The sequence below is a fragment of the Convolutriloba macropyga genome, chromosome 14, assembly GCF_964194025.1.
Source record: "Convolutriloba macropyga chromosome 14, txConMacr16.3, whole genome shotgun sequence".
NCBI lineage: Eukaryota > Metazoa > Xenacoelomorpha > Acoela > Convolutidae > Convolutriloba > Convolutriloba macropyga.
The window spans coordinates 3,847,092-3,861,624 of record NC_134481.1 but is presented as its reverse complement, the minus strand read 5'-3'; the positions used below and the strand labels follow the sequence as shown (position 1 = coordinate 3,861,624).

General features: G+C 34.7%; 1 protein-coding gene across 1 annotated transcript; it reads left to right on the top strand.

The window, feature by feature from the left end:
• The first annotated feature begins 3,809 nt into the window (after nt 1–3,809).
• LOC142353384 (uncharacterized) lies at nt 3,810–12,705 on the top strand. Its single transcript, XM_075405616.1, has 3 exons — nt 3,810–3,850; nt 5,742–5,881; nt 12,467–12,705. Exons 2-3 carry the CDS (start codon nt 5,743–5,745, stop codon nt 12,703–12,705), a joined length of 378 nt encoding a protein of 125 aa, XP_075261731.1. The 5' UTR covers nt 3,810–3,850; nt 5,742.
• The last annotated feature ends 1,828 nt before the right edge of the window (nt 12,706–14,533 follow it).

The following is a 14,533-nucleotide window of genomic DNA, read 5'->3' as shown; positions in this document are numbered from 1 at the left end:
GTATCTTCAAGACTGCTGACTGCTGCCAGGTAAGAGCTTGCTGTTTTCAAAGAGCGGATCGCCTTGAAAGGAGTTATTCGTGAAAATGAGTTAGCATAGATGAACAAATCCTTCCGAGGAAATAAAGTTAAAAGCCGCAATAAGCCAAAAACCAGTGCATTTGGAAGGCAACACTACGATCTTTTTTACAGTGAGTTTTAAAAAAAGAAACAACAATATGTCCTTTAGGTTCTACTTAATCAAAATCAACCACCGTTTCTCATGCTGGTCTCCGGTGGTTAGAACTAAACTGACGGACAGAGATTTACGCCAAAATAAGCTAGCAGTACTGGAATCTGGAAACTCAGACAAGTCAATTAAGTCCAACTTCAACTTCAAAGAAAAAGTGATCCCCATCAATAGCAGGGATCCTTGGATAACAAGAGGTCAAAGACCAGATTATTACTGACTGTTGTTTCAGCTAATGAGAATTCACGAACCTTGAAAACAGTATACTTTTATTTTCACAAACAATTGAAGTTTGGTAACCAGATGGAAAAAATTCAAGAATTTAGAAACGTTACCGTTAATTTACGAACCTAAAAAACTAAATGAAATTCCAGTCATACTTTGACAAGACTGCTACGATTCTTATCAAAACCTGAACTTCACTGAGTTAGTAGACAAAAATACTCCGTGAGCACTCAGTTCAAAGAGTGCATGGAACGTGATTGGTCCGCGCGCCACAAAACATGCAGCGAAAGTGGTGAGAAACTAAGTCCCACTCCTCAAAATCCTCAGGTCGTACAGGAAGTGATCAGGATGATGGAAGTAACTACACGTTTCACTGTTGATCGATACGAAATGGACTTTCTGTGGCGAGAGGACGGCGTGAAATGTTCGAACAATTACTCTCTTGTTGGAGCATCTCAATTCCCTGGAACGCCTGCAGAACGACGAGACGCTAAAGAGGAAATATCACTATACCATTGAGATGGTTCTCAACACCGGATTCGTTAGTAACGCTGAACAAACAAAATAGCATCACTATGGTTGATCCCAGCACAACTCAATAGAAAATGTTGGTTTTCAGAAAATAAAAATTAAAAAAGTTTTTGAAATTGCCTCTCTACGGAGGGGGCTACCAAAAATTCAGAATCAATCACTTTCTTTATACTATCCGAAGCAAGCCAGACAAAAGTTGTTTTACCAAACAAGACAGAATGCGGTTTGGAAGGAACATACAGTCTGCTAATGACCTTCAGTCAAGAGACTTTGAAAAAAAACAAGAGAAACCTCAGAAACCTTTGACTATATGCTTTTTTAGAGACCTGTGACAGAGTAAATTACAATTGTCAGAGAATTAAGAACAGTTGCCTTACAACAAAAACGAATATTCAGAACAATTGCTCTATGGAAATTCTCTTCACACATGTTGCATTCTTTGTCATCTTTCCAACTGCTTGAGGAGTTACAATTAAGTACGGTTGGGATGTTAGGGACTGCAAATAAAATGACACTTTTTGATGATATTTAGTTTACTGATGAGCTAAAATTCGAACTCTATTATGAACACAATTTTGAAATAAAGTAAAATTTATTCAGGTTTCTCTGTCCATCGAAGCGATTTTAGCCATTTGAGGTACAAGTAGGTTTTTCGCATCTTTTCTGTTTTTTTTCTGTTAATTCTTTCAATTCAATTTTTCAAGGTCAAAACAATTTAAAAATGTGCACTGTATATTTTTTTGTTTTCTGGGTTTACTGGATTTTAATGCATCACTTGTTTTGTCTCCTTGTGTTATATTCATGTTTTTGCGTTTTTAAAACTTTAACAAATTTTTCACAGGCAACATTTATACAATTGCATACCCATGTTTTCCTCAAATTTTCCAAGTGGAGACAAAAATAATCTTTAAAAGATTTCGCAATATTCTGACAAAGTCTGGTAAAATTGAAAGGGAAATAAATCTGTTCAACCATGTTTTAGTCTTTGTCAATTTTCTGATTGCATGATCAATTGAAATTAACTACGGTTGCTCTTAGGAAAGTTAAGGACTGCAATAAAACCACTCTTCTTTGTTATTTTTTATTAATGAAGAGCAGCTAGCTTTCGAACGCGTTAATGAATACAATTTTGAAATTGGCTAAAACTTTTTCAGGTTTTTTTCTGCCTTTTGAAGTGACTCCAGCCATTTGAGGTATATGAAGGGTTTTCTCATCTTTTCTGTTGTTCTCTGTTATTTTTCAATTCCGGTTTTCAAGGTCGAAACAATAAAAAATTGTTTTGTGAATACGTTTTTTTCGTTTTCAAAAAATTATCGATTTTTAGTGCACAACCAATTTCTCTTTTTTGGTACTTTTAACACAAAGCGAGGCCAATTATTGCGTGCGAAGAAGTTTAAACTTCTTCAACTATTGTTTAACTTTTTTCCGATTATTTTTTCCTGATTTTGAATTTTTCAAATCAATTTCAATTCGCACAACTATTTGTTTCTCACATGCAGCAACTTGTTCAGAACATCAAATTTCTCCTACAGCTAATGTGTTCTCATCGCACAAACATTGGATAAATTTGCTTCCTCGGTATACATTAGACGTCCAAATCTTTTTGTTTTTGGGTTTTTAAAATTTTCACAATTCTTTCACAAGCAACCATTTATACCATCGCATACCTTTTTTTCCCAAAATTTGCCAAGTAGAGACGGATGTAATCTTATAAGATCTTGCATCTTTCTAACAAAGCGTGGTCGATTTGAAGGAGAGTAAAATTTGGCAGTTGAACGTAATCGTAAATTTAAATGGTTTAAAAGAACAAGAAACGTCCCTTAAACAACGATATTATATTTTATTTTAAGAAAATGAAGTAATCAATTCGAAATTATTCATCCTAACTATTTGTGTTAATTTCTCTTTGCCAACATCAGATCATCATTGGATAAATTGGTAGCAAAAAAATCAAATACCAATGCGCTTTACTTGGTTACTTTGATTGTTTTACACTTATTTTCAGCACCTGTCAAGGTTAAGGTTTGAATGCAGAATTGTTCTTTTTACCGAAACTAATAAACTTATATAATAAGTTTGTTTATACCCTGATTGATTACTGATGATCGTCAATTAGCTTTTCAATTTTAATCAAAGTTTTAAGCAGAATCTATATCCTTGTCGAAAATTGCTATATCAATCACAAGCTTGATTACTTCGACAAGACAAACGCTTGTAGATTATCATGAACTATCGTGCATAAATATATTACAAATCGAATAGGTGGAATGGCAAACTTTTTTAAAGAAGCAAATTTACAAGGAATTGTTTTTTTTTTCGAAAGAAAAACTTGGGACATTGTTAAGCATAATAAGGACTTGCTGCCTCGACTTGGGTAGTGTTCTTTTATTGAAACTATTCTGGAGCTATTTACTTGGATTCTTTTGGAATATATGACCGCCATGAATATTCAATTTTATGCAATAATCTGCAATAATCAAAACAGACGACTCTTCAATGTGTACAAAACTTGACATGCAAAATTTAGTCAATAACTTTTAAAATTCGTTATTTTGTTCGCCGAATTAACAAAGGCTTCTTGTTTCGATCATTTCCATCGCAAAGAAAAGTAAATTGAGCGAAATTTTCGTGCAATCCTCGAAATAAATACTTTACTAGTGTATGATTGATGTACTTTTTGGCCTACGAATAAATTTTATAATGAGAGCTCTGGCCAACATCGCTGAAAACCATGATTTTGTTACCACTCTTCGATTAGAAGTGCTTTTCATTCTGAAAATTTTCAATCAATTTTTTGGTTGAGAAGAGAGAACCACAAACGTAGCAGAGCATTAACTTACTAGTCAACAAATTACAGACAAACAAAGTAAGTTTCATTTTCATTCTCGCTGAAAGATAAATTCTCTAATTAAAATATGAACAAAGCTGTGCCACGGTACAGCAGCTATTAAAAAATTTTCAAAGTTAACTAGGTAATATAGTTTGGCATCAGCAGAAAATGCGGGTTCGCTGAATTCACTTTGTTTTTTGACACCATTTTCTCTGCCTTACAAGATTGATTTCTAAAATCGGATTTCAAATAAATTAACGAAGCGTGCCCAAACTTAGACTTAAGAAAAGACCCAAAAACTCTAGAAGGCGGGTCAATATTGATCAAAATTGCACAGTCGAGGTTCTTAATTAAAGTCCAGCAAACATTTTCATGTGTCGAGCAAATTTCTTTTCAGAGTAGTTTATTGTCAAGCATGGTTTTCTCAATGAAACAAACGAAGGGTTTTTTCACAGGACCTTTGGGTCAATCATAGTCTTTTCATATTAGATTTTTTTCTTTGATTGTTGCTGTACATACTGAAGCAGCAACGGCACAGGAATAAACAGCATTGCACAACGGCAGTCAAACTTAAAACACAGTTGGAAAACCCATAAAGGCTTAGGAAAAGTTGTAATTTCCACAAAGGCTTAGGAAAAGTTGAAAAGAGTTTTCAAAGGTAGACTATATAGCCCTATTTCTTGATTGAATGAATTTTTGTAGTGCAATTGTAATGACCTCCTTCCACCTAGCCATGATGAAATGTTACCACTAGACATGACAAACGCTATTCTGCTGCTTTCCCTTTCAAAACTATAGTTTTTTTCAAAAAAAAATACAAATTCTTGACAGAGTTATAAGTTCTTCAGATCCGAAAAAATGAAGGATTATACACGCTAACTACAATATAAGCAACGTTGAGAATTAAAAATGCATGTACAATATTTGATGCAAAAATGTAGACTCACGGAAAGACCTTTGCTCAACCGATTATGTGGCAATACATTTGACCCGGTCAAAAAGACCCTTGAAAACATTTTTTCGAAAAGGCTTGTTTTCGACGCAGTTTTTCCACATGAAAATTTTTGGTCGAGGGAAAATCCGGAAACCGAGTTTGGTCGAGCAAAATTCCGGCCCAATTCTTTGGGTAAAAAAAAATCCATGGTGACAAAATCTGTGCAGAGAAGAACTGCAGCATAATTTTTTGGGTCGAGTAAATGTACAGAATAACAAAATTTGGGTCAAGCAAAGTCCAGCTGACTAACAAAGGCTAGCAATTTTTTTTCAGAGCACGTTTGGTTCCAGGCTGGTCCAATCAGACCCATTTTACTTTAAGTATTGTCTTCTTATAAGTCCAAGTCTAGATTAGGGTGGTAGTGCTCAGGATTTTTTATAGAAAACAGATTGCCTTGTCCTGGCTACAATACCCACAAACCATTGATTATTCGAAAAAGAGTACACATAAATATCTTTGTACGACTATGACATGCCTTCTTTGAAGTTTTCTAGCTCTAGGGATCACAAAAACGTCTTTTAGCCTAACCATAAATGGAGTACTACAACAAAGATGAAAGTCAACTATTGTTGATTGACGTCGTCTCGACAACGCATATATTTTTTTACTGGAAGAAGATTTTTAGTATTGGCATTGAAACTGGTATGCTAGTTTTATAGAGAATTAGTTTAAATTTTTTGCTGTTTGTGCCGAACCTTTTATGCTGCGTTTACTCGCAAGGTACAGAAGCGTTAACAAAAATTCTTTTGGAAGAGTTTTTGGCTTTTGAGATTCGACTCTATTCAGTTATAGTGATACACAAGCGGAGAAATTCATGGGTTGCTCTAATTCCGTTTATGAACTCTGGTTTCGAGATATGTTCAGGAAGAATTAAACCCTGGGTTGCAGCCATCCTGAGAAATTGATTATCTTAGTTTTTTATTGTTATTTTAGCATGGATTTGGGAATGTCGTCCGTAGATATAGATATGGGCCAGATGTGGTCATCATCTGGAAAGCAACTACATCTATACCCTTCGAGCTACGATGTATTTCCTGATGACACTGATCTTCAAACCGAGTTTCCCATTTCAAGTGAGTTTTTAAATTTTTTTTCCATAAATTTTGTCATTAACTGTATTGGTACCTGCCAGCTCGAGGCCTTTGGTCAAAAACACTTGTTAATACACTATGGTACCAAAAAGCTACAAACGTCGTAGTCTCTGCCTTTTAAGCATGATTCATGACTCATAACAATGATTCGCGCAAAATAGTGTACGAAGGTGGGAAATTAGAATTTTTAAGAGCAATTTAGTTCTGATTTTTTTCACTTCAACAGAAATGTTGCTTAAACAGCAGTGTTACTTCGGTGTCTGTTATGTTGTTTTGCTACGAAATGTCAGATTTTCATGTATGAAAAAAAAGCAAAAAAACCGTGAAATTGGGATTCGATGCACACTTCGCATACAAACGTTAACTGAAAAGTAACAGTTTCGATATCAAAATATCGAGTGGATATCAAACAAAATTTTTTAAAAATTTCAAAAATTACTTTAGTTAATGATCTTTTAAAAGATTCAAAGACCTAACTGGAGCGTACTAGAGAGGCTCATAAGGCTTTCTTTTACTATGATACAGGTTCCAGAAGTACAGCTAGACGAACTCCCAAATAAACTGATTTTTTTTCAAGAAATGCTGCAAAAGAGTCGGTTTACAGAAAAAAACACGTTCACAAAAAAGCTCAAAAATCCTTTCTACTTCTTGGAGGATGCTTTTTTTACGGATGAAACTTGAGTTCGTGTATTTATTGATGGAAATGTTTGAGATTTTTGAAGAAAAGATACGAAATTTTCCGAGAAAACACAAAAATTTCGAGTTCCGACACGGGACTACTTATATTTTGGGGCTCAATATATTCTTATCAAAAAGAAACGCTTGTTTGCTGTCCAAAGAAACTTATTTCTTTCACCAATTTAGAAATATTGAATAGTTACGAAGAAAACGCGGTTACAGTACCCTATTTTTCAACAACATAATAGTCCTGTGCATAAATAAAGAAATTGTCAGCATTTTCTTCGAGGAAGGGAGTGGAAGCGACTGAAATGGTCGGCAGAGAGTCTAGATATGGAACTTATTGAAAATAAACGGAAAATTTTGAAATTTTAATAAGAAAAAAGACATTTTTTTTGGTAAAGTTAGAACAAAATTTGAGAAATTTGGAACAAGAATGACTCAGTTGTCAAGGAAAATTTGTATGAAGTTATACAAATCGTTTCATAGAAAAAAAACGAAGGTTTTAATCAAGCATTATTACAGATCAAATGTGAACTGAAAATGTTGTACTGTTTGATGTTCGCATTGCTTTTTTAAAAAATCTTTAGATACGTTTAGCTTTTGGTACATATTGTATACCGATCCCCAAGTTGTCTCAAAAACACTTACAGAGAATTAAGACGCCGATGTCAGACTCTTGCTATATCTAAGTTTCTTTTCTTTTCGGATGTGATCGGCTAACAAATTTGGATGTCATCAGGCTTTTATGTTGTATGCGTTGAGAATTGATCTGAAACCGCAGAAAGTTTTTACAATTCAGACACAGCTTCTTTATTATTTAATAAAATTGTCCACAATCAAAAACAATTTTCAACTCAATCAACGTTGTTTTGAAGGTTAACACATACAGCAGACATAGTACACCAAAATACTCCCGGCCTCTATTTAGGAAATGGATCCAAATTCAGACAGGCTCTAATCTCACATTGTTTTCGCCTTCCGTACTCGAAGACTGACAGTCTTCAACCCGCAACCTCTGTTACCACTGCTTGTTCTCCTTAGCCTCTAGACCACCAATGCTTGCCCAATTCTTGACTGTTCATTTTTACGAATCTACTCCCCATCAACCGCACTATCAGCTTTATCCTACATCGTTTTACCCCTAGAGTTTACCCCCATAATCCCCTAATCTTAGATCTTTTTGGAGGGTATTTTTTTGGGTTGAGGGAGGTGAAATCTTAAAATCCAACCCCCCATACCTACCAATTACACCATAACCCATTTTTCTCGCAATTTTCTTTTGTGGGGGGATTCTCAAAAATCTCACTTAATCCCCATTACCCCCTAATCTTATATCATTTAACCCCTATAATTACCCCCCAAGTCTTACATTTTTCGGGGGGAGGTGTTTTGTGGGGCGAAAAATTCCATCTTTACTGCTATTACCCGCCACTACCCCCATTACATCCCTAATCTTACATCGTTATGCTCCCCATTGACAATGCCCCTACTCTTACATCATTTTGGGGGTAATCAGGGGGGTGGTATTTTTGACACGGGTCGTTTTGTACGCATTCAACTTCGGGCAACTGCTACAACAAGCTTTGAAATTGCTTTCAGATAATAGTAAAAATGTATGATATGTCAGTTTGATTTCAGATTGTCTGTGACTCTGACCGTGACTCTTTACGCGTTATGTGGCCGTTGATTTCTTGAAATTGTACCAGTGACGTTTCCATTTGATTGCCATTTGTCAACTGTATTTAACATGTTATCCTATGATTCCGTACTCTTTGTTTGAGCCGCTCATAGTCTTACTGAATTAATTGCCCTTCTTTTGTGAAATCCTTTGTTCGCCTTCGGCAAAGTTTATATGAGTTTTGATGTCTAACAAAAACATAGCTTTCAGATTTCATCCGCTTTCCTCTGCAAATGTCTCTCTAAATCCGTGATTTTTTCCGGAATTTTTTTGAATATAAATTAAAATTTAGGAAAATTTGAATATCTTGAGGTCAATTGCAACCTAATTTTTCCAATTGACTAGTTTCTATTGATGCACATGAAAGTTGAAAATCACGTTTGCTAAATTTTACATAGATCAGGAGAAAAACGAAAAACCTGGACAGCACATAGATTCTGATCAAAAAACCAGAGCATTCCCAGTTTGGCGAACATTTATTGCCTCACTGCAGATGGAGCTGGGTGTCGCTTATTTTGTGGTGATGTTTTCTCAAAGCAAAACTTTTTAATGCAAACTTTGAGAGGTGCGCGAATGCTTATATGTGTTTCGGCGGTTTTTCCCCAGACTCAAGCCAAAAATCTATCAGGTAAAAACCAGAGTAAGGAACCAGAGTAAAAAAAAGAGATCTTAATGGATGTTAGTCATTATTGTTTGGCAATTTTTAAAAAAGGCAGTTTTTTAGATTTTAAAATTGATCATACTCAAGCCAAAATCTATCATGTAAAAACCCGAGTAAGGAAAAAAGATCCCAGCAGATGTTAATTATTATCGTTTGGCATTTTTAACAAAAAAGCAATACTTTAGATTATAATATTACTTCCTTTCAAAAAAAAATAATCCAAGGATTTAGCCGAAACTTAGTCGTAAGGTAGCGATAGATGTTTCCTGATGCTTTCTCTTTCTTCAGTTTAAGATTCTCTTTTTTTCACCAAGGATACTAATTTAGTTGGCAAATGCTTACATTACACAAAAAAGAATGTGGGCCTTTTTTCTTCTGAATCTTTACTGAAATATCATTTGGTTCTTAAATTTATTCAGTGTTACAAAAATTCTGTTAACTAATTGTGTTTTTTACAGTGAATCTCTTCCTTTCTGTACCTAACTGCTTTGTTTTTCAGAGGTTTTTTTATGTACTATCGAACTATTCAGATGTCTAACGTGAACACTTGAAAGTGTATCACTAAGGTTTTCATTAGGTTGCCATTTTTTCTAACTGTATTTAACATGTTAACCTAGGAATCCGTGCTGTTTTTTGAGCCGCTAATCGTATTATTGAAGTAACATGCTCTGGTTTGTGAAATCCTTTGTTTTAGCCAAAAATCTCCTTAGGTAACATTTAAATGAGTTTTTCATGATTACCAATAATTAAGCATTCAAATTTCTTCTGTTTTTCAACTGCAAAAAATTCTAAAAATCCGTAATTTTTCCACGAAAAGTTTTAAATATATAATTTACGATTTAAGAAAAGTTGAACATCGTGCAGTTATTTTCAACCTAATTTTTCCGATTCACTAATTTCTACTGATGGACGGGAGAATTGAAAATCAATTTTGCTAATTCTTACATAAATCAGAAATAAAAACTTGAACTACTCAGAGATTCTGATCAAAATATCCAAAGTACTTCCAGTACGGCCAGCAAATTGTTTGACCGCCTGCAGATGGAGATGGTTTTCGCTTAATTTGTGTTGTTGTTCTTTCCAAGCCAAACTTTTTAAAGTAAAATATGAGAAATGCGCAATTGCTTATATGTATTTAGGCAGTTTCTCACTTTTTGATCTCAATAAACTCTACCAGGTAAGAAACTCTGTTAGGAGCAAAGATTCTGCTGGATCCTAATTATTATCGTGTGGCAATTTTTACAAAAAAAAAACAATACTTCAGATATAAAATTGCTTTTCTTCGGACAATTTGCAACTGATATAAGGCGTTTAGTATTTTAATATTCTCAAAAAAGTGCATTTGTGATCTCAATTTGGTAATATTTCACAAAAAACTTTCCAATTGAAATTGTTTTGGTGAAAGGACTTAGCTTCCTGATCCTTTCTCTTTCTTCAGCCTAGATTTTTTTTCACCAAGATGAGTAATTGAGTACACAAACGCTTAAATTACACAAATGAGAACGAAGAACTTTTTTTCTTCTGTATGTTTACTGAAACATTATTTTGTGTGAAAAATTACTCATTGATACAAAATTTCTCTCAATAAATTGTGTTTTTTTACAGCAAAGCTCTTCATTTCGGTTTCTAACTGCTTTGTTCTTCTAGAAGTTTTCAATTTACTGGTTAACCATTCCGATATCTAACAAAAGCGATCAGAACGCTAAGATGGTTCAGTAGTTGTTGCTGGATTTTTTAAACTGATTAGAAAAGCAAAATTGAAAAATTTTCGCGAGCCCTTCACTAATCCTTCTGCCAGTTGCTTTTTTGGAATAAATCGTTACTTGTAAGAAGTTCCACCTAATATGTCGACAATATGTTAAATTTGTGTTGTAGTAGCCACTTCATTGTGGTTTACGCTGTTTGGATGAATGAAATCAGCTTATGTGAAACTTTTAGTCAGTAACCTTTGGTTTTTTTAATATTATTTATTAAACTAACTTTTAATTCTTCAACTAAAACCAATTTTGTTTCAAAAATTCGCAGTAATAAAGACAAAATTTTCTTCCAGTGAAATAGTAAAAACCTTTTTTTTCTACATTTTCATATAAAGTTCAAAAGTTATTGTTTGATTCTTCCGTTTAATAAAGCCTAGAAACAAAATAAAAATAAAAGAAAAAATTTTGTCGGTCAAGCAGAATCGCGAAATACATCACGTGTAAAGCGCCTTAATGAAAAAAAGGTCTGACACTAACGATGTACGAACACTAAATGAAGCTAATGCAATTTTGTCGTGCACGAATTTTGTTTGATTCAAATGTATAGATGAAACTGTCTTTCCTTAACTTCAGATTATTTTCCCTCAATTTTACCTATAAAGTTATGATCTCACTACCATAACAAAGACCAGCTTTACAACCAGCTAACATTAAATAGTTACATAAAAGGCTCAAGGCGCAAGCAAATTTCACGTGACTTTGCCTTAACATACCTCAATCGTTTAGCCTAAGTGATCACGGACCTTTTTGAGAGCTCTTTAGGTTGCGTAACTATTGTATAAATTAACCGATTAAGCTCGGGAAATCGCTCGCGTCAATAACCAAGAGGGTGGCTTAGTTAGGGATGCTAGAGTGAGCAGAATGGGTGGGGCTTGGGAGTGAAACTTTTTCTTTGGGGGGGGGGGGGGGGGGTTAATCTCTAGGTCAGAGATTTTGAAGAGATGAGGGGCAGAGGACAAGGAAAGGATTCCACATGATCAGGCGGAGGATGGGGGAGTAGTAAGGTGTAGGTTTCTAAGGCTGCTGCTGCTGCTGCTGAGATACTTTTTGCCGAAGGGTCAGAGGACTAATCGCCCCGACAACACATTGCATGGAAAAGACAATGACCAATAAAATTGCTGCAATTTTTGTCTGAGAGGAATTAATAACGAAATCGTTTACAAAAATTTTACATTAGCTCAATTTTTGCTGAAAGTTAAGTTAAAGTTTACTCTAATTATACCCCCAAAAAATAACCTTAACTCTGTTCAGGAAAATCTACCTTTACTTCTGATGATTAAAGTTTTAAGATTAAGAAAACCCACGAAATTGTCTACTGAAACAGCTTTGGTGAGTTGCATACTTAAAAGCTGGTAATGAGTGAGGCCCTGAAGAGCTGCTGAGGCATCTTAACTTTATTTGTTTAACTTTTTTATTTGACTTTTTCTCTTTGATTTAATCTATTTAACTTTTCTACCCATAATTCTTTAGGTTTATTAGTGCGCTCTCAATAGGATCACAGATCCCGATTAAATGATAACTTCCAGCATTCAGCTCTTTTCATCTCGTTTCTTAAATGAATTGCTGATCTTTTCATCAGCGGATTTCACAGATCGACCCATTTTAGCGATTTTCGGCGCAGTGTTCGGATATATTTTCAGATCTTCTACACAGCCCTTGAAATATTTACGAAAAAAATTCATCAGACATTGTTTAATCCAACTCATTTCCTCGTTTCTTTCCCCAATATCAAAAACCTCCTCGTTCCCGGAAGAAACGACCATATCCTTAGGGCACTATTTGACTTTCAGAGACTGGGCTTCAATGTGAGCGACGCGACTCGACAAAGCCGCTGGTTGATTTCCAGAGGGACTCCTGGGATGATGCCTCCCCTAAAACAAAGATGGCGTGTACTATCTGTTTCGCTCTAGTTGTGGCCACTGCATCAATGTTGAGCCTTATTGCAATTTTAACTTCCCGGGACGAGGTGTCAACGCTAAAAAACGCAAAATTATGTAAGATTGGCGTTGAATGCGTTGACTTTATGTAAGATCTACGCTTGAGCGTGGATCTTACATAAATTCAACGCATTCAACGCCAATCTTACATAATTTTGCGTTGAATTTTGGCGTAGATCTTACATATTTAGCGTTGAATTTTAGCGTAGATCTTACATATTTAGCGTTGAATTTAGCGTAGATCTTACATAAATTCAACGCATTCAACGCCAATCTTACATATTTGGCGTTGAAATTTGGCGTAGATCTTACACATTTAGCGTTGAATTTTAGCGTAGATCTTACATATTTAGCGTTGAATTTAGCGTAGATCTTACATAAATTCAACGCATTCCACGCCAATCTTACATAATTTTGCGTTGAATTTTGGCGTAGATCGTACATATTTAGCGTTGAATTTTAGCGTAGATCTTACATATTTAGCGTTGAATTTAGCGTAGATCTTACATAAATTCAACGCATTCAACGCCAATCTTACATATTTGGCGTTGAAATTTGGCGTAGATCTTACACATTTAGCGTTGAATTTTAGCGTAGATCTTTCATATTTAGCGTTGAATTTAGCGTAGATCTTACATAAATTCAACGCATTCCACGCCAATCTTACATAATTTTGCGTTGAATTTTGGCGTAGATCGTACATATTTAGCGTTGAATTTTGGCGTAGATCGTACATATTTAGCGTTGAATTTTAGCGTAGATCTTACATATTTAGCGTTGAATTAAGCGTAGATCTTACATAAATTCAACGCATTCAACGCCAATCTTACATATTTTGCGTTGAAATTTGGCGTAGATATTACATATTTAGCGTTGAATTTTAGCGTAGATCTTACATATTTAGCGTTGAATTTAGCGTAGATCTTACATAAATTCAACAAATTCAATGCCAATCTTACATATTTTGCGTTGAAACTTGGCGTAGATCTTACATATTTAGCGTCGAATTTTAGCGTAGATCTTACATATTTAGCGTTGAATTTAGCGTAGATCTTACATATATTCAACGCATTCAACGCCAATCTTACATATTTAGCGTTGAATTTTAGCGTAGCTCTTACATATTTAGCGTTGAATTTAGCGTAGATCTTACATAAATTCAACGCATTCAACGCCAATCTTACATATTTTGCGTTGAAATTTGGCGTAGATATTACATATTTAGCGTTGAATATTAGCGTAGCTCTTACATATTTAGCGTTGAATTTAGCGTAGATCTTACATAATTTCAACGCATTCAACGCCAATCTTACATAATTTTGCGTTGAATTTTGGCGTAGATCTTACACATTAAGCGTTGAATTTTAGCGTCGATCTTACATATTTAGCGTTGAATTTACCGTAGATCTTACATATATTCAACGCATTCAAGGCCAATCTTACATATTTAGCGTTGATTTTTAGCGTAACTCTTACATATTTAGCGTTGAATTTAGCGTAGATCTTACATATATTCAACGCATTCAACGCCAATCTTACATATTTTGCGTTGAATTTTGGCGTAGATCGTACATATTTAGCGTTGAATTTAGCGTAGATCTTACATAAATTCAACGCATTCAACGCCAATCTTACATATTTGGCGTTGAAATTTGGCGTAGATCTTACACATTTAGCGTTGAATTTTAGCGTAGATCTTTCATATTTAGCGTTGAATTTAGCGTAGATCTTACATAAATTCAACGCATTCCACGCCAATCTTACATAATTTTGCGTTGAATTTTGGCATAGATCGTACATATTTAGCGTTGAATTTTGGCGTAGATCGTACATATTTAGCGTTGAATTTTAGCGTAGATCTTACATATTTAGCGTTGAATTAAGCGTAGATCTTACATAAATTCAACGCATTCAACGCCA

What these genes read in the sequence shown, in the direction of transcription:
- LOC142353384 (XM_075405616.1), top strand. Translation starts at nt 5,743, where the DNA reads ATGGATTTGGGAATGTCGTCCGTAGATATAGATATGGGCCAGATGTGG. An exon ending in AACCGAGTTTCCCATTTCAA is followed by an intron (nt 5,882 to 12,466) that starts GTGAGTTTTTAA and finishes TTTGACTTTCAG; the next exon opens with AGACTGGGCTTCAATGTGAG.